This window comes from Diadema setosum, chromosome 11 (genome assembly GCF_964275005.1).
Source record: "Diadema setosum chromosome 11, eeDiaSeto1, whole genome shotgun sequence".
Taxonomy (NCBI): Eukaryota; Metazoa; Echinodermata; class Echinoidea; order Diadematoida; family Diadematidae; genus Diadema; species Diadema setosum.
Window position 1 is genome coordinate 7,394,627 of NC_092695.1, and position 25,135 is coordinate 7,419,761.

At 37.5% G+C, this 25,135-nt stretch overlaps 1 protein-coding gene across 1 annotated transcript; it reads right to left on the reverse strand.

Annotated features, from left to right (window-relative positions):
* Positions 1 to 948: 948 nt before the first annotated feature.
* On the reverse strand, positions 949 to 24,838 carry LOC140234607 (uncharacterized). Its single transcript, XM_072314634.1, has 16 exons — positions 24,634 to 24,838; positions 22,463 to 22,563; positions 20,010 to 20,210; positions 19,017 to 19,105; positions 18,014 to 18,113; positions 17,083 to 17,204; positions 15,847 to 16,043; positions 14,725 to 14,896; positions 13,953 to 14,010; positions 11,538 to 11,682; positions 11,226 to 11,265; positions 9,475 to 9,526; positions 8,263 to 8,449; positions 7,765 to 7,888; positions 5,217 to 5,307; positions 949 to 4,260 (listed from the first exon to the last, which is right to left on the reverse strand). The coding sequence occupies exons 1-16, from the start codon at positions 24,836 to 24,838 to the stop codon at positions 4,183 to 4,185; spliced, it is 1,962 nt and encodes a 653-aa protein (XP_072170735.1). The 3' UTR covers positions 949 to 4,182.
* Between the last annotated feature and the right edge of the window lie 297 nt (positions 24,839 to 25,135).

The following is a 25,135-nucleotide window of genomic DNA, read 5'->3' on the forward strand; positions in this document are numbered from 1 at the left end:
AAGTGAAGAGTGTGCAAAGGATTTTCAAGAAATTAAAAGGGGCCTCTAAAAAAACCCTGATCACACTACTTTACCAAAAAAGGGGCTGTAGAAAAACTGCTGAAAACCCACTATCCCATTGAATTTATGATCCCAAACTTAGGGATAATGTAGAAGAATAGCTCTTTCAGAAAATATGGAAAACTCAAAACTGACTAGGTTGACCTGTTTCACCTTTCTTGAGTCCTCACACAAAATCAAGGGGTGCAACTTTTTGTTTGTTTTGTGATGCACGGTCACATATATAATGCATATATGTATATATATATATACCATATACATGTTCCCCCCCAAAAAAGAAACACAACTGAATATAGATATAAATATATATGTATATATATATATTGGTAGCATTCTGAGATTTCAGTTTTTTTCTCCAGAAAGTATTTTTTAGTCCTTGAAAGGATGCTCTGTAGGGAAAATTTTCATTATCACTGATATAAGTCACACTTTCTTATGAACATTGTACATGTTTTCTTCTTTTTTTTTTTGCAATTGCCATAAGATCATAAAAAGCAAAATTAAAAAAAACAGGAAAAATGTCCTGTCACCTACCATTCACAAATCTATCAGTGTGTACTGTAATTGTTGTCTCACTTAGTGTTTTCTGAAGACAGTTAGGTCAGTAGGAAGTACATTATACAAATACTGTACGAGCTGAAATTTTCGCGGTGGTTTTATTTTCGCGAATTTCGCGAATCGCCTTTGAACCGCAAAAATAACAACACCCGAAAATAACAATGCGCAAATAGTTACGTTCAGTTAGACCGTCGCAACCGCGAAATTAACAACACGGGCAAATGTCCTCCAAGTAGCAATTCGCAAAAATATCTGTACACGAAAATTTCAGCTCGTGCAGTAGTTAATAGTCACGAGTGCGATGGTACAAGATTTCGCACGAGGTGAAAGTTACCAATCGGACAACTACATTCTTTTTAGGTGTTGTATAATGCAGACTATTAACCACACAATCATATTTCTGTTTCCACCACATCACAGACATGCACGATGTATGAGCACAAGTTGTATTTGCAGTGAAATTGCTTGATCTTTTAATTGTCTCCTGCTGAGTGTTTATCACTCACATTCTTCTCATTAAATACAACCTACAAGTAACCAGTGCTAGCTAAAATCTTTGGAATGATAAATTGACGCTAATACCCTGGGCTGACAAAAGCAAAGTAGCAGAATAGCGACATACAAAAGCATATTTTGACAATATTGACAACTTACACATACATTTAGCACAAATCATAATGAAACATCTTCAAAACATAAGGTTTTTGAATACTTACACAACAACAATAAAAACAGGCATACTTCATGAGTACAAGGGTTTGCTGCAATGAATGCCACTTTAAGCAACAAATGAACATATAACAAAGCAACTGAAATGCTTTCATCAATGACATATCATTTCGTTGACAAACAAGCCCATTTGCTTTACAAAGCAGACTTGTTCTATGGCCAATCTTTAATACATCTAAAATTACCAATATACAGAAGGCAGTCACACACGTTATATAAAGTTCTGTAACCATTTCCATGCTACAGATTCATATCACCATTTAATGACAAAAATAATAAAAATAATGTTTTCTGTTGGCTGATTTTTTTTTCACACATGAACATTGTACATTCACAAAATACTGACATTTGAATAAAATATACATCAAAAACTTCCTTCTCAGGTACATCATTATCTCTCTGCATAGACTTTGTTATTGTAGTCAGGGAAGGTATATACACATATGTTCTTTCCTGAAGTCCTACTGAAATAACTGATGAGAAAGAAATTAATAAAGAAATCAGTTATTACAATATCAAGGGTGTCTGGTAAATCACATATGTTTAACAAACAATTTAAACCAACATTTTCAGGACAGTGTAACAAAAGCCTACAAACTATGAATAATTCCCAATAAAATTGTTATCTCTCAAAGTTACACAAGTCAATTGCACATAGAAAATATTTTCTTTCTTTCCTTCCTTTTTTTTGTCATAGCAGTTTACCCAAAGTTTTCACTATGTAGAGGTACAATCGGCAGTACATGATGGTATGACAAGAACAAACGCACATACAAACAAACCTACCCACAAGTCAGGTAGCACATGTGAAGGAAAGGTACTGTTATGAATTCATAGTCCACAAGTATTGAAATACATCATTATAGAGTCAAGCTAGATGTTCAATGTTTCATTCTCTGGTATCAATAGGATTTGTTTTGTAAATCTTTTTCAAAGCGTACTTTTTCACTGTACGAGTACCCCTGTTACAGAGTCATACAGAGATAAAAGGATTTCATCCATTAACACCTGATAAACTACAGTGATGTTAGCAAAATTTCTCTTCTGAAGAAGAAGTTTGAAAGGTAGCCGAATGCCAAGGCAATGGGGGCATTCGCTTTCTAATATTACAAATCTATCAAATGGCCTTCAAACTGTGGCCAGTGCTGCAGCATATGAGAAAACAAAAATATCAAAATGAAGAAATGGAAAAAAGTTCAGAGCAAGTCCCTTATGTATGTATGTGAAAGGAGCCTTATAAGGATGGACATTTTATCAGGTACACTGTTTTCACACTATGCATTTGCACACCTTTGAAACATTTTGAGAAGTGTCTGAAAAATGGCGTGAAGGGAAATATCACTTCCAACCACCACATAGTCTCTCTGTGAGCAAAATGTTACTGCATACTCAGAAAAGTTAGGGAAGACACTGTGAAGTATTTGTAACAAGTGCTGCAACAATGGATATTTTGCCTGGTATTGATTTCCTGCCATGATGAAATCAACCCACTTCTCATAGGGCCCTAGTCCACCCCATATATAATCAACAGGGACATCAGGATCTGGCAGGGAATGAGTTAAAAGTCGTATAACCTTTTGCAAATGTCATTAAATTTTGCATGGTTCAAGAATAATATCTCCAAACATTACGTATGAAATCTTATGATAAAACACCTGAGTGTTTTTGAAAAAAAAAATGATTTAAAGGTTGTATATTCCTTTTGCAAACGCCATGAAATTTTGCATGGATAAGAATACTGTTTCCCAACATCATGTATGAAATCTTACAGTAATACACCAAGAGTTTTTTTTTCTTCTTTTTTTAAGAAATAAAAAACTAATCCCATGTTATTATATCGTACCGAGATTAATGGTTGGAATATTTTCCGAGTCCAAACAAATTCACTGAAAATCTATAGCACTGTTTCACCTTCCATAATAAAGAGTTTCCAGTATCATTATTCTGGGGAAAGGTCTGAATTGTCTACCTCAGCCAACAATATGCCGACTTATTAAAGGAACCTAATTTTCAGTGTGACAAAAGGGATACATGAACTTTCAGTCTGCCATGAAGCTTGAGGGGTTCTTGCTTGAATCCAAGAAGTAAATCATACCTCATCATAGTCAATATACCTCCATCAAAGACAAATGACAGTTCAAGTGTAGAAATACAAATATCCTATACTACGCATTTTATGAAGCATGAAGGGAAGCATTTGAAAAATGAGAAGACAAAAGAATGTTAATGAAAGTAAAAATCCATGATTGATTTCTTCACTCAAATATTCCGTACATCCTCTAAAAATCTTTCTAGATTCCACAATTTTCCACAGGAAAATCTGACTCCTTGGTTCTATCGCTTAAATCATTTCGGTCTTTTTTTAAAATCCATCTTGACAAAGAAGTATGGTAGGCGAGGGTGTACTTGCTGTCTTTCTGGAGCAATATACATAGAACATATCTGTTTTCGTGTCATTCTTGGTATCAAAATCAATTATTCTGAGAATCCATGATTTTCCTCTCTCATTGCTACAGACATGGACCCTGCACATGAATATTTCAGTTTTGGTCTCTTTGTGAGTCAAGGAAAGCCAAAGGCACACCTCCCAACCTTTCTGACTGAAAAATAGGGATGATTTGGCTCAAAAGTAGGAAAGAAAGAGCAGTTCCTATAGGAGTGTGTAGTAAAATTATCCAGAAAAATAAGAAACTCTTGTTGAAACAAGAGCTGGGAATGGTCAAAATTCAGATTCTTCCAAATTCAGTATGGTTGGGAGGTCTGTAAAGGTGATGAATTTGAATAATACTGCTTCCATAATTCCTCAGATAGTAGCATCTGTGGTGAAATCCCTGTCTATGACTCCGAATTTGCTAGTAGATCTGGCAGGTTGTCGATTTTGAAGTCTGTCAGCATCTGTCCGTAAGCTTTTCCCTGAAACAAGATATCACAAGGGATTGGGCAAATTATAAAACTTTCCTCCATTTGAAAGATAGCAAAACACCATTATATGTAAAAGGTCAGGGACAGCACTATCCTGAATTGGAGGTAGTAGATTTTTGTTGGAAGTAACACCAGCACCATAAAGGGGCTGACACAAATATTAAATATGGCACACCAATTCTACATCTGAAAAAAAAAAAAAAAAAAAAACTATCGGCACCCCCACAAACTATCATGCATTTCATCTGTGTAATTTAATAGAATGAATGCACTTATAAGAATATATTGCAACAAACACAACATGACATATCAATTTATCACAATATATGTGCATCTGATTTAACCTACTTTTTGTAATGAGTAGGTTGATCTATTTGAGTTTGAAATGTGTTCCTCGTGGGTAAATTTGAATTTGCATCTAACATACTGCATATACTATCAATTTTGTGAGCATAATGATTCATATTCATACTTATACACACAAGTGCTTAAATTTGTGATCAATGACTACAAAGTATTATCCCTATTGAAACAGCAAAGTTAGACTTTCCAAACTTGGAGACATTTGTCTAAAAAGAGGCAATACGTTAGCATGTCAATTTCACAAATATACAATATAAGAGGCAATATTTTAGTTTCATGATTCATATCAGTCAACTCATGATATCTTCAAAATAAGAGCAACATGAAAAAATGCAGTATGTGATACTGTAAAATTAGGAATGCTCATGTGCATTTTAATTTCACGAATTTTGCGAGAGCCAAGATTCACAGAATTACTAAAAATGTATGTGAAAGTTCTTGTCTACGCTATATGCATTGAACACCAGTGCCAATTCATTAAAATTTATCCCCTGAAAAAGGTCATCAGCCCCAATTCAGGAAAATTTCATATGCGAATATATCTTTCTTTACAGTACATGAAATGCATGAGGCCCTTATGTTACCTGCGGGTCGCTTCTTAACGACGTAACTCCGCCACCTCCAAGGGAATTCTTGAGCACGAAGTTGAAGCCATTGATGCCTGGCAGCTCGTACCTGCACACAAAGCAATTTGCAACATCAAAATTTTGTTTGCTTAACCATTTGTGTGTTTTGCAGCCCATTGGCACAGAAAATCCCATAGCACTGTACACACTGTTCAAAGTCCCTGACACAGAAAGGGGTAAATCAGAGTTCTCACTAAACCCATTACTTAAAGGACAAGTTCACCTTCATTAACATAAAGGATTGAGAGAATGTAGCAATATTAGTAGAACACATCTTTGAAAGTTTGAGGAAAATCGGACAATCCGTTCAAAAGTCATAATTTTTTAAAGTTTTTGTGCAGTCACCGCTGGATGAGGAGACTACTGCAGTGTATGATGTCACATGCGTACAACAATATAAGGAAAATATAAAGAGAATTTCACAAAATTTTATCTTTTGAAAAAAGTACACATTCCCTTGACTCGTTACTGACATATGTTATGGATAATATCATTCCCACTGCCTTTAGAAAGAGGCAAGTCAAGTGCTCTTTTATTATGTGAAAAAAGTGAAAATATGTTGAATTTTCTTTACATTTTCTTTATACTGTTGTACTCATATGACATCACGAGCCTTAGTAGTCTCCTCATCCAGCGGTTCCAACACAAAAATTTAAAAAATTCATAACTTTTTCATCAATTGTCCAATTTTCCTCAAACTTTCACTGATGTGTTCTACTAATATTGCTGCATTCTCTCAATCCTTATGTTTATGAAGGTGAACTTGTCCTCTAAAGGAATCTCTGTGCAAATCTATGGGAATTTCAGAATCTCATAGATTGTCACTTCCATCATTTCTTGGGACAGCCAGTCCTTACAGCAAATTAACTTTCAGTAGCAATGCAGATGGTACTCACATATACATGAGTGCATAGGTCCATGTGTTTTATATTCTAAAGTGAGGCTAAAGCGGACAATGACAAATAAGATCTGTGAATTATTGGTACAGTGCACTACTGTCATAACTAACACGGTTATAACAAAATTCCGGTTACAACTAAGTAAAAATTCAGGTTGTAAGATTATCCATTCTATGTATTTTTATTGTTTATTTGTTTGGTTATAACGAAAGAAAATTGCCAGTCCTGAGAAAACAAGGAAAAGTAGAAATTACGCGGTGCGTAATATATGTCCCCGCCGGAAGTAGCATTTAGTAGCAAAATGTACAATATAGGTAAAAAGATGAAGGTCAAAGGTCAAAGAAGTCAAAGGTCAAAATTCTATGTAGAAGTTTTGAAGCCCTCACCTAGTGCCATCACATAAAGCAAACGGAATCGAAATTGGGTTAGAAATGGCGAAGGAGTAGCATTTTGTAGCCAATGTACAATATAGGTAAAAAAAATCAAGGTCAAAGGTCAAAGAAGTCAAAGGTCAAAATTCTGTGTAGAAGTTTTGAAGCCCTCACCTAGTGCCATCACTTAAAGCAAACGGAATTGAAATCGGGTTACAAATGGCAAAGGAGTAGCATTTTGTAGCAAAATGTACAATATAGGTCAAAAATCAAGGTCAAAGGTCAAAGAAGTCAAAGGTCAAAATTCTGTGTAGAAGTTTTGAAGCCCTCACCTAGTGCCATCATATAAAGCAAACGATCAAAATCGGGTTAGAAATGGCGAAGGAGTAGCATTTTGTAGGCAATGTACAATATAGGTCAAAAATCAAGGTCAAAGGTCAAAGAAGTCACAGGTCGAAATTCTGTGTAGAAGTTTTGAAGCCCTCACCTAGTGCCATCACTTAAAGCAAACGGAATTGAAATCGGGTTACAAATGGCAAAGGAGTAGCATTTTGTAGCAAAATGTACAATATAGGTCAAAAATCAAGGTCAAAGGTCAAAGAAGTCAAAGGTCAAAGTTCTGTGTAGAAGTTTTGAAGCCCTCACCTAGTGCCATCACTTAAAGCAAACGGAATTGAAATCGGGTTACAAATGGCGAAGGAGTAGCATTTTGAAGCAAAATGTACAATATAGGTCAAAAATCAAGGTCAAAGGTCAAAGAAGTCACAGGTCGAAATTCTGTGTAGAAATTTTGAAGCCCTCACCTAGTGCCATCATATAAAGCAAACGGAATCAAAATCGGGTAAGAAATGGCGAAGGAGTAGCATTTTGAAGCAAAATGTACAATATAGGTCAAAGGTCAAGGTCAAAGGTCACAATTGAAATTCTGTGTAGAAGTTTCAAAGCTCCCATGTAGTGCTATCATATAAAGCAAACAGAATCAAAATCGGGTTAGAAATGGCGAAGGAGTAGCATTTTGAACATTTTGATCACACACGGACGCACACACGGACGGACGCACGGACGGACGCACGGACGGACGCACGGACGGACGCACGGACGGACACACACACGTACGGAGCCCGTTTCATAGTCCCCTGCTCGAACTCGTTCGGCGGGGACAACAAAAATGTTAAAAAGAATGAAAACAGAAAAGAAACAATTAAAAAATAAACACACCACAAAAATGACCCTTACCTGGTGACCAATTCCTCTCCTTCTGTAGCTGGTTCAAAGACATGCTGGAAGTACTCCTGCACTGCCTGAGATGTGAGTGCATTCCTCAGGTAAGGCACATAGGATGGATGCCTAGCTATGACACCTGTGGGAGGAGTAAGATGCAATAATTAGAAATAATAATGAAGATAACAATGATGAAGAAATGATAATAATAATAATGAATATAACAATAGCACCAACAAACCACAGTAATAAAATAGTTGTCCCATTGCTATATCATTTTCATTTTCTTTTGCAATGTGGTAACTGGAATCTAATTTTAATAGGCATATCTTTAATGGTCTACATAAATACTGATCAGTGATTGGCAATAATGAAATCATGTAACATTTCCCCTATACAGAAATGATATGGAATGCATATTAATCAAGTGTAATTGAAGCTCATGGTGGTACATTTGTATTATGTCACTGCTTAACTGTTGACAAATAATCTGAAATGTCAAGTTGTACTGACCAATGTTGCTGGAGTTGCCCTTGTCCCCACTCCGTGTATAGGCCAGCTGACCCACGGTGAATGAGTGACTGCCTGTCTGAACATCACCACTGGGAGCAGCATCTGACTCGCTAGCGCTGCCAGCTTCTTTCTCTTGACTGGCCGGCATGCTGAATTCTTCCTGGTTACCCTCCACATCGATTGTAATCTGTGATTAAAACAGAGAAATGGAGGATAAATAAGATTTGTCTCCACAATGTCTATCCACGACTAGCAGGGTCTCTGGGGAGTTGCGAGAGAATGGAACATGTTCAATATTTTTGTTGAGACTCTTTTCAGTCTCCAGCTGGTCTCGGAAATGTCTCCGCAACATCTCCTCGGTCAAGGCCAAGCCATGGAGACTAATTTTGTCTGTGAGTCTCCACGACAACTCTGTGACCTCCAGAAACTCAAAATTACTTGAACTGAATTGAATTAAACTGATGGCAACCTACTGGCAACAATGTGGAGACGATGCGGAGGTGTCTCCCAGCCCAGAAAATGTCTTGGAAATATTGAGATGACATCCTCTTGATTTACAGGTGAATAAATTGTCACCTTGTTTGGAAATGTCTTGAACATGGCCCTGGAATCACCTTCTTAGTGAGAGCACAAGTCATTTTTTTTTATTTTTTTATTTTTTATTTTTTTTTGGGGGGGAGGTTGAGTGGCATAGGTTAAGGTTGACGTCTCCTACAATAATATAGGCCCTTAAAGGGACTGTACGGTACTGGTTGAGGTGGGGATTCATGTTTTGAACTTTCCTAAGTGAGATAATGAAAAGCCTCTTATGAAATATGAAAGAGCATATAATTTTAAGAAGGATTCAATGTTTATTTGATGAAAATTGGTTTTCAAATGGCTGAGATATCCAAAAGACTGCTAATAATAAAAGGCGACATGCCACAACTTTATTAGGATCTCTTTGTTTTACCTTGTTTTTGGATATCTCGGCCATTTCAAAACCGATTTTCATCAACTAAACTTTTGATACCCCTTAGAACTGCATGCTCTTTGACATCTCATAGAGTGGTTTCTGAATATCTCGTAAAACGTTGAAAGCTAAATCCTCACCTCGACCAGAACTGTACACACCCTTTAAGGCAACATCCTTTCAGTGTTACTACAAAATGCACACATGAAATCAGTCGTTTGATGGAAAAGTAAGAAAATCAGAAATAAAAACAAACTTACTGGAACCTTCTCCTTGGGATAGAGGAAGGAATGCAATTTCAAGATAGGGGATCTGCAAAGAAAGAGAGAGAGAGATAAAAGTTAACAACAATGTATAATTCGACCTTGATTAACTTGCCACGTGGGGTATCTGATGAGCGAACTGGCTGGATAAGAGAGATATCATTCTAATAGATAGACAGGCATTAAAGCCCAAACAAAGTTCTGGTACGCCTGCAAAAGTTGTCAAATTTCACTCCCAAATGTGAACGTATGCCTAGGAAATGTGCGGAATAAAGCTGCAATAACAAGATATTCGATGGGTAACGACGAAAATGCAAAATATAAACCAAAAAAGTTCAGTCTCAGAACTTACCCGAACGGGGTCAGGCTAAACTCGGACTCGGGGATAACTCGGCCTCGCTTTGACGGCGGGCTGAGTTGTATTGGTTGTCCCTCTGGATTGTACAGTGTTGTACTATGGGAGCGGCCTGTATAAACTACGTTGTAGCGCTTCGCGTTAAAGTTCTGGCTACTTGCAGTAATGGTCCGAGTTGTTACAACGCGCGCATCAAAAACCTCTTTGGCGCGTATGCAAAATTAGTGTGCGCCTATCAAGCACATCTAAAAACAATCAAAGACACTTGATAAACAACAACAAAAACTTCAAAGACTGCGCATCTCAGCAACTGAGGTGATATGTGCGTATAGGCTTGAGGACAGCACGCTGTCCATTTGTTTTGTACAGGATTAGCACACACTTTCCTGTCTGTTCAGTTAGGCCTCATTTGGTATTATACTGGTACAGTATAAGGCCATCACGAACTGCGTGTAAATTGTCTGAAATAGGGTCGAGTTCCCCCTGAGACCGAGTTAGTCTGGAGCCTTCTGGAATAAAAGTCGATTTTCCGACTTTTATTATTTTTCTCAAAATACTCCAAAACGACTCATCATTCCGGCAAACCGCGTCAGCCAGGTAAGTTTCTTTGTAGACTCTTTCGATATATTGCAAGCAAATATGAAATGGTGCCAGACGGGTTCTCAAGCCCTTATCAGAACTTTGTTTTCACTTTAAACAAGTGCAAGATACCCACATGTAGCAGCTTTCCGTATTTACAATAACACTGCTGATAAAATTGTCTTATACATTGGCGGTAACTATAAATCTCTATATTAATCTCTTTTTCGAAAGCATTGATTGTTTTATGTCCATTTCCGTGGGTCTATTTCACTCTCTGTTTGTTTTGAGAGAGATTTGGCACTGAAAGTACATGAAAACATTAAAAAATGTCAGCCAGTTGACGTCTGGATAGCACAGAATCAGGTTAATTGATGGCCATATTATCGAGGTCAGCCTGTAATGTATCATTAAGCATCACAATCAACTCCTAGTTCACATATGTAACAAATATACACGACACATATAAATGTAATAAAGATTATAAATCAATGCAATTGCCAATAAATGTCAACTTCACTCGCTATCACTGACATAGGACAATCACAAAGAAAAACAAATCACAACTGTTGCTATGACAACACAAATGAATGATAATGAGTCCTTTTTGAGACATTATCTAAACTTACTCTGATACATTACTATAATCAATTCAATTATCAATTCCCATGTTTCATATTTTGTATAAGACAAATAAATGAGCTCCTGAAGTTATAAACAGCTTTTTTTTCCTGACATTTGAAGAAGAGATTGGTTGAAATTACCCGCTGACACTAGTGACAGGCAAAATACAGTTAAATATGGATTTACTCACACTTTGGGTCTACCTCCAACCAGTCCAGTCAAACCAGGAGCTAAACAAAAGACAAATAAAACAAAACACAAACATAAGTAAGTACAAAGCCCCTACTTTCTCTTGATATGTACCAAATAACCTCATTCTTCTCCTGCAGTTTAAGCATGAAACAGCAATGATATCCAGCTTTGAATTCACTATAACAACAAAAAACAGTGGGAGTTTTTCCCAACTGCATTTAATTTCACATGCATTGCTATATATTGTTCACAGTAATAAAGAGATTATTTCATGGTTACCATGACAACTGCATCCAGCATCATCGCTTACCCATTCCAGTGCCAGCTGGAGCAAGCTCTCTAGCGAACAACTCCAGGGCTCTCTTCTGGGAGTGTTCTACGGCCACCCACATGGCGGCCTCACGTGGGTTCAAGTCGCGGGCATGAGCACCATACGTCTCCTCTGAGCCAATCACCTGTACGAAAAGGAGACACGCCCACATACGTCATGTACATACATCACACGACACTTTAAAACATATTACAACTTACAATAATCTTAGCTACTGTATTAGACATCAGCTAGACAACAACCAGTCAGCGGTTCACACTCAAGTTGTTGCCATGATGAGAGTAATTACTGTTGCTTATGATAAAAGTGAAAACCTTTGGGGGGGGCACATGTTATATCTGTGTTCTGCAACAAAGCAACATTCATGTTTTTTTTTTTTTTTTTGATAAATGTAAACCTCAAATACTTCCATATTTGATACAGTCTTCTTGACATTGTTGCTAAGAAGCACAATGGCCCCAACTCACACAGGTATATTATCTACTGTAAAATCAAAAACATCTGCAGTATTAAACTTTTGCAACTTGGAGCCAACAGCCTTTTCCGCAGCATTAAATTTTGAAAAATTGCCATCGATATTCAATGCACTGTAAAGACAAAACCTTTCGCATGCATTTTACTTTCGCAAATCTTTGCTCTTCACAAATTTGCATAAGTGTCACATGTTGTGCAAGCAAAAATCTCTGCTTTTGCGGTATATAAATCAAAACAACTATTCACTACAGTGACATTGGCCCATCTGTTTAATGTATATCTGCTTAATGTATATTTCTTCATCTGTGTTTGTACCACTGTAACTGCATGCCTCTGATGGAAATTGCATCTTATTTATTGTATGTAAGGGAATCGGTCTCAATAGGCTTCATATGGCCTTTACTGATCCCTCACGTGCTATGTATGTATATATTTTTCTCTTCTTTTGTATTGTGAACGTGATGAAAATGATGTCTTCTTTTTAGCATGTGAAATAAATTTGAATTTGAATCTTTAATTTGAATTTGTTTTTACTATTTCCAGCTGGTGCAATGGAACTGCAGTAAGTGTAATTCACAGTAGGTGTTGGCATTTCCGAGTGATGAAATCGAGCCTTGTAATTAAACACTACCCAACAAACCAACCTACAAACAACGGGCAACACACATATCTATCTCTTACCAAACATCAACTACTGCATTGAAACACCTCCTCTCACATCACTGAATAAATAATATGATGTTGACAAAGAAAACTTGCAGAAGTACAAATGAAAAAAAAAAATCACTGATATGAAACCAACTCAAATCACTATCAAATTAACCTCAGTGAAGTGTGAGGCTAAGGAATTACTTCCTGAATGAGAAGGGAAAAAAAAAACACCATAACAAGAACATTGATAATCATGTGAACCATAAAAATTATAGAAGTTTCAATCATCCTTACTTCCTGGATAGTAATGAGAATGGAAAAAAATACACGTCCTAGATTGATCAATGATTAATTGTCAGAGAAATGATACAGCGCGGTTCACTGTCACATGTAAAAAGACCACAAGTTGACACAGAGGGCTTGAGGTACAAACTGTGGTATCTCTTGTTGAGATGCAGACACCAGTGTATCTTGAGGTTACAGCTCGTTATTCCGAAGGTTCGTTATTTCCCAAGGCTCTTCAGTCCGAAGATTCCTTATTCCGAAGGTTCGTTTTTCCGAATTTCATTTTCGGATGAACAAATCTTCGGAATAACGAACCCTCGGAATAACGCCACAAATGTTCGGATTAACGAACCCTTTTTCATTTTCGGATTAACGAACTTCTAGGTATAGGGAATTTGCGTGTTTTGGATGAACGAACCTTCGGAATGACGAACCTTCGGAATATCGAACCTTCGGAATAACGAACAGCACCCGTATCTTGAATACTCATAGCACAAACTTAGCTTCATCACCTCTGGTTCTAACAGAAGATTTTTACAGATTCCCTATCAAATTTTGGGGTATTAGGACTGCAGTACACTGTAGTTCACAGACACTGCGAACATCAGCATCTTTGGGGAAAGCAATCACCGAGCTGTCTTTTACTAGCAAATGGTAAAGAATGATTTAGTCCATGATGACCATGCAATCACTTTTGCTATTCAGGGTTTGCGAATTCTTTCATACAAAAGTTAAATATTGTTTTGTTTGTCAAGGGGTCATTTGTATTTTGGGATGTTGAACTTGACTGAGAGGAAGGACAGTTCATTGCATGCTTCCATGTTTTATTCTTTGTAGTAATACCTAAATTTGTCTCTTTTTTTTTTTGGGGGGGGGGGGGGGTCATAGAATGATAAGTACCAAAGTGGAGATTCAAAGATAGTGTAGTCTTGCAAATGTTGCCATACCTATGGTTATTAAACTATTTTAAAGAGTAATATCTACCTGAATTCTTGTTCTTGTGAAGTCTTCCATACCCAGGAACTGGAACATGCGCTGTAATCTGGAAAATAAGCAGCAATAACATTTGCATGCCTTAAATGAAGAGTTGTATAAATACAGTGGTATGTTGAAGAGAGTATCATTTTAGAAACTCCCATAAAGTATTGAAAGTGGAAGGTAACATTTAGTACATTTTTATTGACCGTTAGATTTTGAATTGAATTTTTTTCGGGGCTCACCGTAAATTCCAGTACATTACTAGGCTACCTTTGCAGACCCATGTGCTGCATGTGTGTCCATCATGTATATTTTGTGAAGAAAGTTCATCAAAACTTACAAACATTTCTATATACATTCTTGCCACACACTCTATATGTTATTACATCAGCTCTTATACTTTTAGATTTGTGTTTATTGATAAAAAATACAGAAGACTGCAACAAAAAGGCTTAAGCGTGGCTGACACACAGAACTACTGAGTAGTTGAGTTTTGTGCATTATTCAAATTGTAGATAACTGTTGACTTCCAAATTTCTCAGCAGTGGCCTAAACAAGTCCCCTGAGGTTCATATTTAATGTTTTGCTGCATTTTGGGAGGTCTGTAAAAGGTATCCCCTACCTTTCAGATTATATGTTCCTTCACTTTCACTTCTTCTTGCTCTATTGGGTAAATTTCTCTTTAATATATAATATTTTGTATGTCTGAAACACTAGGACAAGATTTCATTTCACACCAGAGCTTAAGAAATGCTTCTTTACAAGATCAAGGCCCCACCTGGCGATCTGACTCTCTGCAGTCCGTCTCCCCTTAGCGACAGAGTTTGGGCCAGCCAGGGTAGATACTGCCGTGGCCCTGTAACCCTCGAGGAATGTAGCACTGACCTTGTAGCTGTCACTGGGGTTATAACCTTTCACCCCAGTGACCAGTACACCATCTTCATCATTGTCTGCATGAGTCAATCACATTGGGAACAATTCAACATCATAGGCCTGCATTTCAGTGATAAAACTGATGAGATAACACATCAAACAGGGTTTGTTCTTGATTTTTAGCATGGAAGGTAGAGTGATTACCTGGAAGCTTGATAAGCACTTTTGAGATGCCTTGATGCAAAAACAAATCAAAGTGACTCTCATTTTTTTATCCGAATTCATGTTGAGTACGATTACGGTACTGGGGAAAAAAAAATACATCTTCTATCACATTCAAGTAATTCTTAAACTTAATAACTTGATCTGGTCAATTGGCATGTACAACTCTTGTTCCTAATTCAACTTGCATACTTAAGGCCGTCAGAAGTTTCAAGGCTTATACTTGGGAGGCTCCCGTCTCAAATCCACTAAAGTCATGTAACAAGAAAATGTCCTTCAGCTTTGATAATTATATTCTAATCCATACCATTAGCTCTCATAACATCAATTCTAAAAACATTTTCAAAATTTTGAAGAGCATGGTCAATCCCAGTGCATGGCCTATTTTTCATACACACAACTTGCTGGCAACAGATGAATGTACACATCGTAAGCAATCATAAACTTTTTATTTGTTTGCCACAAGTGATCAGTACTAGTCAATATCGACGACTCTTAAATATGCCTTATAGGGCACGACACTAACATTTTTTCTTTGGTGGCTCGTTTGGGTTACTTAAATTTTTTAATTTGAAATTTTGGTGGTCCTAAATAAACACAAACATAACATTCCACTTTGAATCTTAAGTGCCTGATTGTGCTATTAATAGATAGCCTTTTCAGAAATTTGGCGGGCCGTCATTAATTCTTAGTGGCCCCGGGTCACTGCTTATGTCGAGCTCTGCTCATACTTTCAATATACTGTCACACATTATGATATCATGCCATGCAAATGAAGAAAACCACAGGATTCAGTGCAACTAACCTTTGACCTCTGCGAGGTTGACCTGGCTGAAGTCACAGGTGACATCGGGAAGCATGTACGCCCTCGGGTCCCCGATCTCATACACCAGCTGCTCACCCACAGTAGCCTTGTTCACCAGACCCCCTGTCATGGGTGGCTTCGTCAGCACAAACTTGCCGTCCGGTGCACACTGCACGATGGGGAACCCAATGTTATCCCTGGCAGAGGAAGAAATAGGCAGTGGGAAAAACTGTGAGAATGTGAATCCTTGACAAAAACTAGCTGAATGGTTGGAGACTACGGGAAAACTTATCTTTCACACATGATCAGGTGGATTTGTTTGTTGTTGGTTTTTTTTTTGCATCTGTTCTGGTGTATTTCTCTTTTCTTTTTTTGATGGAACATTAACAACTTCCTTCATCAGACTGAAGCCATGATTGAAGTAGGTTGAAAAGCCTAGAGAGAATGGAGTTGAATGCATTTTAAAAGAATTTGTTGGACCTGTTGCAAAGTCCTGCTAAGCACTGCAGCTGCTATTCTCTCTTGCATGAGTTCTACAAGCAATTGAGCAAATGCTGTCCATCCATCAGAAGTCAACTCATCTTAAACCATCCAGATCGCTCAAAGTGCTGTCTCAGTTCTTGACAGTCTTCTGCTAGACTTCCACACATGGCCTATGAGCCAGTTCGAGGATGTGATTTGCACATGTTCAAGCAAGAGGTCATTTGAGAAGGTCTGTGAATTTGCCATTGACTTCAAAACAAAAAGAACAAATAGGCAAGCTCTATCTACACGTAGAATGTTCAGATACATGCTTCACACTTGTTGGAACATACAAGTGAAAGTGATTTATCAATAATGTTGAACCAAAGCTCTCCATGCATTTCATTTGCGATGATTACAAAGATGGCATGTGAATGCTTCATCTCAAGACCTTTCCATGTTATTTGAAAGTCTGTGGTGCAGGGGTCATTTGAGACATGCACTAACTGTGAACTGGCTTTCGTAAACCACATGCAATCTGCCATCTCATTATTCAAATAGAAACTTCAAAACAAAACATTATGCTAATTTATGATTCTTGCGCTGAGTTGTTCGTATTGCTTCTGACAAATTGACCTTCATTGACGTAAATAAGCAACAATTATTCAGTGTTTTAATTACATCGATGGCAATTTGCCTATCAGTAGCAATTAAACAGCATGTTTTCACTCCAGCTCAAAAATGAATGACAAATGGAAAAAGGGCTAAACTGACCAGTCGGGTACAAGATGCCAGTCAGTAAAGATACCACCAGTGGCCTGAGCCCCACACTCCACCAAGTGACCGGCCAGACTTCCAGCAGCCAGGATGTCGTAGTTGTCAGGTGACCAACCAAACTACATCAAGAGGACAAGGATAAGGACTCTACTGGGTCAATCACTGTGAAATCAGAAATTCTAACGCTGTCTTTAAATACCCCTTTGTGAGAATCTTTACCTACAAACAATGAGATGAACTAGACAATGATCTTTAAGCACACTATATTAAACACTACACATTGTCATATCATACTTGCAGGTAAACTTGCTTGGAGGTGGAAAAAAACTGTTGATTCCCTTTTGTGAGAAATTGTGAAAAATATCTTTTAAATCTTATTCAACATTCTCAAGAAGTCCTTTGGGTAACCAAACAAAGCATTCCTGGTAAAGACAAGATTTTACTTGCAGAGTATTCTCAAATTGTTTTGTGCTCAGACAGAGAAGAATTGATTTCTGTTGAATTTATATGAAAGAACACTTAAACTCCAAGTGGGGAAATGTATAGGAATATAACAAACTGAATGCATCTGATCAGTATCAGAAGTTGTCAAATTAAAGAAATCTGTGTGCGCAATGCAAGGGCCTGAATTCATGGAGGTGCTTTAAAGTCAAAACATGGCTTCTGCATAATTCTTCTGCATAAATATAAATGACAGATTGCGTAAGCTAACAGACGTCCTGTAAGAAACATGTGTTGATACGTACATGTCAAAAGTATGCTTATTTCAAGCTTATTTTAGACCATGGTCTAAATATAAACCACTGTTCGTGAATTTGGGCCTTCGAGCTCCACAAACAGGCTTCTTTTATGTGATTGGGAAAGAGTTTTTCCCACATCCAGAGTACGTTCAATGATCTCAGTGTTAGTCACGGTTGATTGTTCTCACCTCATGCATCAATGGGCCAAGAACCACAGCACTGTCCACACAGCGACCAGTCAAGACAATCTCAGCCCCAAGGTCCAGTGCTCGGGCAATGGGTGTTGCTCTGGACGCAGTAAATTGCAAGAAATGACAGAACATTAAATGAGTTTAACAGGGGCAATGGGTCATTAGGACTATGATTACAGCACAATGTAATATTCATATGAATATGCTATTCAAAAGGTTTACAGAAATAGGTGGAAAGCTAAAACAGCAGTGCCACACATGAAGGGGTATCTCAAAATTACATTGGATATAGATCAAATTACCCTAAGATCAGGAGATATCAATGTGAATATATTCATAATTTAAACGTCCATATGTACACACTTTATATATAAGTTTCTTTATTTCACCAAAGCAAAGAAGATATAAAAACAAACAAACACATACAACAACATTAGAATACAATTACAAAAATATCAGTTAAACAGTGTAAAAGGAATTGCTATGGTAGGCAGCAGCCAGAAAGGAAATGTCCCTTATTTTCGGCTGACCTAAAAACATTCGTTAAATTTCTGTTACCAATGTGTTCGAAGCAAGTAAAACATACGAACAGGACAAGACTAAGACACGACAATCAACACACAATGACAATAACAAATACTTTCACAAAAGCATACATACAGACAAACAGACATATTTGCACATGCTCATCACACACATCTTTCTGAAACAAATTACAAATACAGACACTAACATACTAATACTAGTGAATGTTAGTTGTTGGATTACAACAGAAAGATAAGAGAGAGAGAGGGAGGGCATACAGATTAAGCAAAGGAGTGTGTGAAACAAAGAGAGAATCATAGAGCAAGAAATAAGCTTATGAGACTCAAAATTAATGTGCTTGTGATTACAAACAAACAGACAGACTGTGAGGTTATACTGTAGGAAGGAAAGACTTTGGGAAGATCAGTTTACACTATACACTAAACAGGTACAGCAAAGTGGGACTCATTCTCACCCAAGATAGGCATTCATGGTGACCAGCGATTCAGGCAAGTCTCTTCCAGAATCAATGTCTGTTGGTTTCATGGCATAAACTGCATCTCTCTGGATGAAAACAGCAATGCAAAAAAGGGAATCAAATAGCATAAAAAGAGGAAATAGTCAACAGAGTGTTTTAAAGGTCACTCACAGTAAATGAAAACATATATTTTAATCATACTATTTATAATTCTTGCTATACACTGCAATTTATTAAGAAATTGATAATTTCATTTGATGGAAATGTCTTCAGCAATTGGCCCATGCAGCTACATTCTATTTGTTTCATGAAACGGTGTGTATCCATATATCTGGGGCTAAGGAGTTATTGTCAAGGGGGGGGGGGGGGGGGGGGTGGGGGACCGGAGAGAAAGGCTAAGCAAACAAATAACTTTGAATGATTTAGCATTTAGGTAGGTGGCAGGTAATAGAATTTTGCTGGTGTACAAATATACATCATCTCTTAATCTGTGGAAGCACTTAGCTACAAGAAATGTCAAGCCAAAAATAGTGGGGGGGGGGGGGGGGAAGGGACGGGTGAGTGACTGCATTCACCCCTGCTTTGTGCATCAAATAAGACCAAAATTGATTTCCCTTGCCCTCAATTTGTGTGATGTAAAGAAGGGAGTGTCACCTAGCAACAAACATTACTCCCAGAAAAGGCTAATGGTAACCCTCATGAGACAAACAAATTGAATTAGCTGCAGTATATATTTCAGGAGAATCAAAACACAAATATATCTTGATAGCTAATTATAAGACTTTCCAAGCACAAATCTGATTGATTCGGGTGGAGATTTAGTAATCAGGTTAATAAAAACACAAATATATCTTGATAGCTAATTATAAGATTTTCCAAGGACAAATTTGAATGATTCAGAAGGAGATGTACCGGTAGTAATCTTTTCAACAATCTCTGACAGTATCTGGCAGTATGGCCAAAGGTTGGACCACAGAGCAAACGTCATACCTGAACCATCAGGTCATCACCCATGACGACGGCCACCTTGATGTCCACCCCTGCCTCCTTGGCCACCTCCCTGATGGCCTGGGCACAGGACAGCGGGTTGACCCCTCCCGCATTACTAATGACCTTTATTCCCTTCTTCTTGATCTGCTTGATGAGGGGCTTGAGGACAGCCAGGACAAAGTCCGGAGCGTATCCCATGTCCTGCAGAAAATTTGGACAGTATTGTGAGAGACTCCTTTAAAATGATAATAGTAGTAGTAATAATAACAACAATAATAATGATGGTAATGATGGCAATAATAATAAAAATAACTAGAAATGTCGCTATGGCGACTGATGCCTCCGGCATAATGCATGATTCTCCCAATAGGTGTATAGTACAATGTCTTCACAATGTGTGATGACAGTTTCACATAACTGGCAAAATATTGAAATGACAGGTTTGTCAGAAATATCTTGAATGTTCACTTTCCTTGAACTAGGTTTGCTATAACTGTCTATGAAAGAGTTCAGGTACATGTATTTGGGGAATTGAGGATTTTTACTTAACTTCTGACTGATCCTTTTATAAGTTTATGCATTGAGTAATTTTAAAGGTATGAAGAAAGAGTGTAATAACAGTGCCAAATATATATATTTTTTTTGCATTAAAGCCTTGCTTTGACCCTTAACCTTTGACCCTCTGGCAGGAAATTTCCAAGAGAATCTCCATTAGGTAATACATGTACATATTGTATATTGAATTTTAAAAATAATAATGCAAGCATTGCATATACATACTAGTTTATGAGGGAAATAGTAAAATATTGAGGAGTTGACCTTGACCTTTGACCCCCTGACTATTGACCCATGACCATTATATTCCCTAGATAATCCCTGCCAGTCAGTACATGCGTATGTACCAAGTTCCATGAAGATACATTGAACCATCTGCGAGTCACCTAACCTTTAACCTTTTGACCTTTGACCTTGACATGAAACTCTCTCTGGAGAATCTTTATGCAGAAGTACATGTCTACACTAAGTTTCAAGAAAATACCTTTGGGCATGGCACGGATATGGGGGAAATAGCAACATATTTAGCATTTGACCTTGACCTTTTGACCTTTGACTTCTTGCCAATGTCACTAAAATCTACTCAACTAATTGCCCAATCATAAATCATCCTTGGACCAAGTTTGGGGAAAGCTGCTCCATCAAGTTTTGAGTTATCACATAAACAGATAAATTTTAGGGTTTGACCTTGATCTTTGACCTTTGACCTCTGTCCGATTTCACTCAAAAATCAATCAAGTAATTGTCCCACCATACATTATCCTCAGACAAAGTTTGGTGAAATTTGCGAGATCCAGTCTGGAGTTATCGCGTATACAGATACAATTTCATGATTTGACCTTGACCTTTGACCTTTGGTCAATTTCACCCAAAACTAATCAAGTAATTGCCCCATCATACTTTATACTTGGACCAAGTTTGGTAAAATTCCAGTCAATATTACTCAAGTTATTGCGTAAATGAATGCGGACGGACGCACGGACGTACGTACAGACGGACGGACAACCCGAAAACATAATGCCTCCGGCACCACTTCGTGGCGGAGGCATAAAAATGATGATCATGATGATGATGATAACAATAATCATAATCATAATCATAATAACAATAACAACAACAATAAGGTCTTATCCAGGATAGCTTCTTCAATATTGCCACTGCTCTACCAGAGGACCCACATATTCACTTTCACTAGATATCATTCGGTTTACTCTTGAAAACCAGAGCTTTGTACATGTTTCTTTATCTGGTCACGAATCATGCACTGTGGTATCATTGCAAAGCACATCATCACATATGAGCTAAGTTAGAGTTTATTTCTCTTTAGAATTTTCTTGATGCTTCAAATTTTATAATGAGTCTTTGATGTGTCGAGAAATGAGGACTCCCATCTTTCAGAGCTGTGTTTCCTTTAGATTCACATACAAAAATCATCTTGGCTGTCTCCAGAAACTTTGTTTAGATTTCAAAGTCGTTGCTAATTTGACAGAAGGTTGCACCACAATTTCAATTTCAGTGTGAGATGTGCTCTATGATACATAAATTTCTCATAGTGACTTAATGCAATAATAAAATGTTGTTGTTTATCTCCCACTGGATTATGAGTTCTAAAAAGGACGAAATGAAAAATAATTGATCAATTTTCATTATTCTTGTTGATAAAACACATCTATATACAATTTGCAAAAATTATTAAGGAATTATCATCACCCTGAAAAGCAAACAGCTATTGAGAAAATTAATATGATCATTAACGATCACCATTGATCAGTAAACATAACATGCGCAATAGTCACATGCCCTGGATGATTTAATTCTAAAATTGCAATGCAGACAACCTATATTGCATAAAAGGAGTATATTGAGTTTTATGCTCGGTCAAAATCATTCTTACTCACTGGATTTTTCCTTCTTGCTGCAGCAAGCAGTGACATCGTGATCTCAGACAGGTAGTCGAAGACCAGGTAATCAATGTTGCCCATGTGGACCAGTTGTGGGGCTGGGTAACAGCAAAGAAATGCACAAATGAAATCTCTTCATTGATGAAAAAAAATAATGACAACATATAACTCATATTCATCTTCAAATTGTACATTCACATGTGACGAGTCACCTCAAAAGTTTGATACAATCGCCGAACATCTATTTCCCACTTTTGGTATTTTTTGCACTCTAAGGCCTCTTGAAACTTTCCACAGATAAATCATTTGTCCCACTTTAATTTCAAATGCCTGGTGTAGAAATGGTATGAATGATGCCAACTAGATAAACAAGATTTTTAGCGCTCAAAGTGTGCAGGAGATTTGTTACAAAGAGTGGATTCAAATAATGAAAAATGATAAATCAAAGAAACTGACATTCAGATAGGAGATAGTAAACACATACATTGATTTTTTGTAAAGAATCAAATTTCTAAAAAGCTGGCATCACACCCAAACTGTCATTTCCAAAGCTTTGATGATTAAAACTCTGCCAAATTGATGTGCAATGATGGGTCACAATCACACGTACATACAAATATGCAAAATTCCAAGGAATACTCTGCGGACAATGAGGCATATCTTTTACTGAGTTAACTGAATTATTGAGATAACTGAATTATTGAGATAACTTTCCAAATGAAACCATAAGACATATAATTACACCAAGGCGCACACACACACACACACACACACACAAAATCTATTATAGTGATTGGATAGAATCTGGAAATCTACCACATACATCTCAAATGGGTCATTTTACATTTGCTTGGGTATGAATGCTCTCTCTTCATATCACTTGTAACCAAATAAAGTAGAAAATTCTGTTCATGAATGTATATTGTAATGATGATGAGACCCCATATGTTTTATTATAAATGTCATTATTGTTGTTTCTCTTTTGTTATACATGTAATATCAATGAAAAGGAGGTATTTCTGCAGTGTTTATACTCTTATCAGTGACTCAACAGGCAATACTAAATGTATCTCAAGAAAAACAGAGGTCTACAAAATCAAGGGGTTATATATCCCACATCATAATTAACTGACCTTACAAAGGGAAAAAATAGCACTTCATAAAATTTTGAAATGATAGAACCATAATCCCAACCCTCATCAACACTTGCTGAATGAGAGCTATTATCATTGAAGGTTAATACTATGTGTATTTCCATTAAATTACCATTTTGTGGTGGGGACATTATGAACCTGTTGATAATTACAGTTTGTCAAAAAGGCGTATCAAAATGTCTTCAAGCCGAGAAGTAAGCAAATGACAAATAAAATTAATTGTCTGCTAGCTGCTCTAATGATATACCAGTGTACCGGTACTAATTTCTGTTTAAGTCTCAAGGCTAAGTTGCATTGTAGACAAGTGACAACTGCACAAAGTCATGGACAAGGTCACATAGCCAAGACGCAATGCCAATGGCTGCAAAATTTGGATACCGGTACCAATACACTAGTTCAAAAACATGAAAAAGAAAGACTGTTCTCAGATCAATGATAAGCTGTCCATTCAGGTATAGGTCATCAATATTGCTCTAATCATTTTATCATTCCCTCGGTCTGACCCTCATGACCCTGGAGCAAATACCATACCCTGGCGGAATATTAATGACCAGCAGTGGCAGCACCTTGTATGTTCGTTACTCTACTGGCTCTCACAAATAGTAGCATGTACAGCAGGACTCGGACTCAGCTCATGAGCTCATCCAGAGCAGAGTCGACCAGACTGTGAATGAGGAATGAAATTTGGAATTTGCTTTTCGTTTAGTATTCATAATGGCGGTGTTGTAGTTTAAGTATCAAAGGTGGTGTTTGATTTCACTTGTCGTCCTTCTTCATACAGACACAACGTCCGAGCTATTCAAAACAAAATTCAATAGGTCGTAAGCCCTAAAGTTAGGTCTTCACCCCTACCAAATCCAGGCCAGCTTTCATGCCTGGAGAGCTCCGTTTTGTTGGGCACGCCGCCGGAGGCGCGGGCGGCGCGCGATGTCGAAATACCGCAGGCCCCGCCCACTAAAACGCTGGCCGCTGTAGAATCTATGTATCAACCGCATCTCGATATCTGGCACTTACCGGCCACAGACGTATCACCCCAGAAACCCGAGGCACAACCGATCCTTATTGTCTTGTCTCCGAGATATTCATTGAAATCCCGTTTCTTCATCATCGAGTGCCCATTTTCTCGAATTTTGGAGCTCAGTAGAGCCGTAGATCGTGACAGTCTCACGGTATTTAGAGCACGAGAGAGGCCCTGTCGACACAACATGGAGGCAGCCATTTTGACAATTATATGCTCTTTTCAAGGCTTTTATATTTCTTTCTTCTTATGTTCACAGTTTCAATACCTTGAACCTTGAAGAAGTAATTTCTGTTGCAACTTTTTCACAGGAAGCTATCCTGGGATGGTAATATATACCACCGTAATTCCAGAAAGCGAATTTAACTGAAAATAATTAATTGCCACAAAACCAAACAGTCAAGAAGTCATAAAATACTATTAATCGCAAACTGAGAAAAGAAATGAAATTCCAACGTGTGTTAGTTCAGAGTGTGATGAATATTGGTGATGATGGTT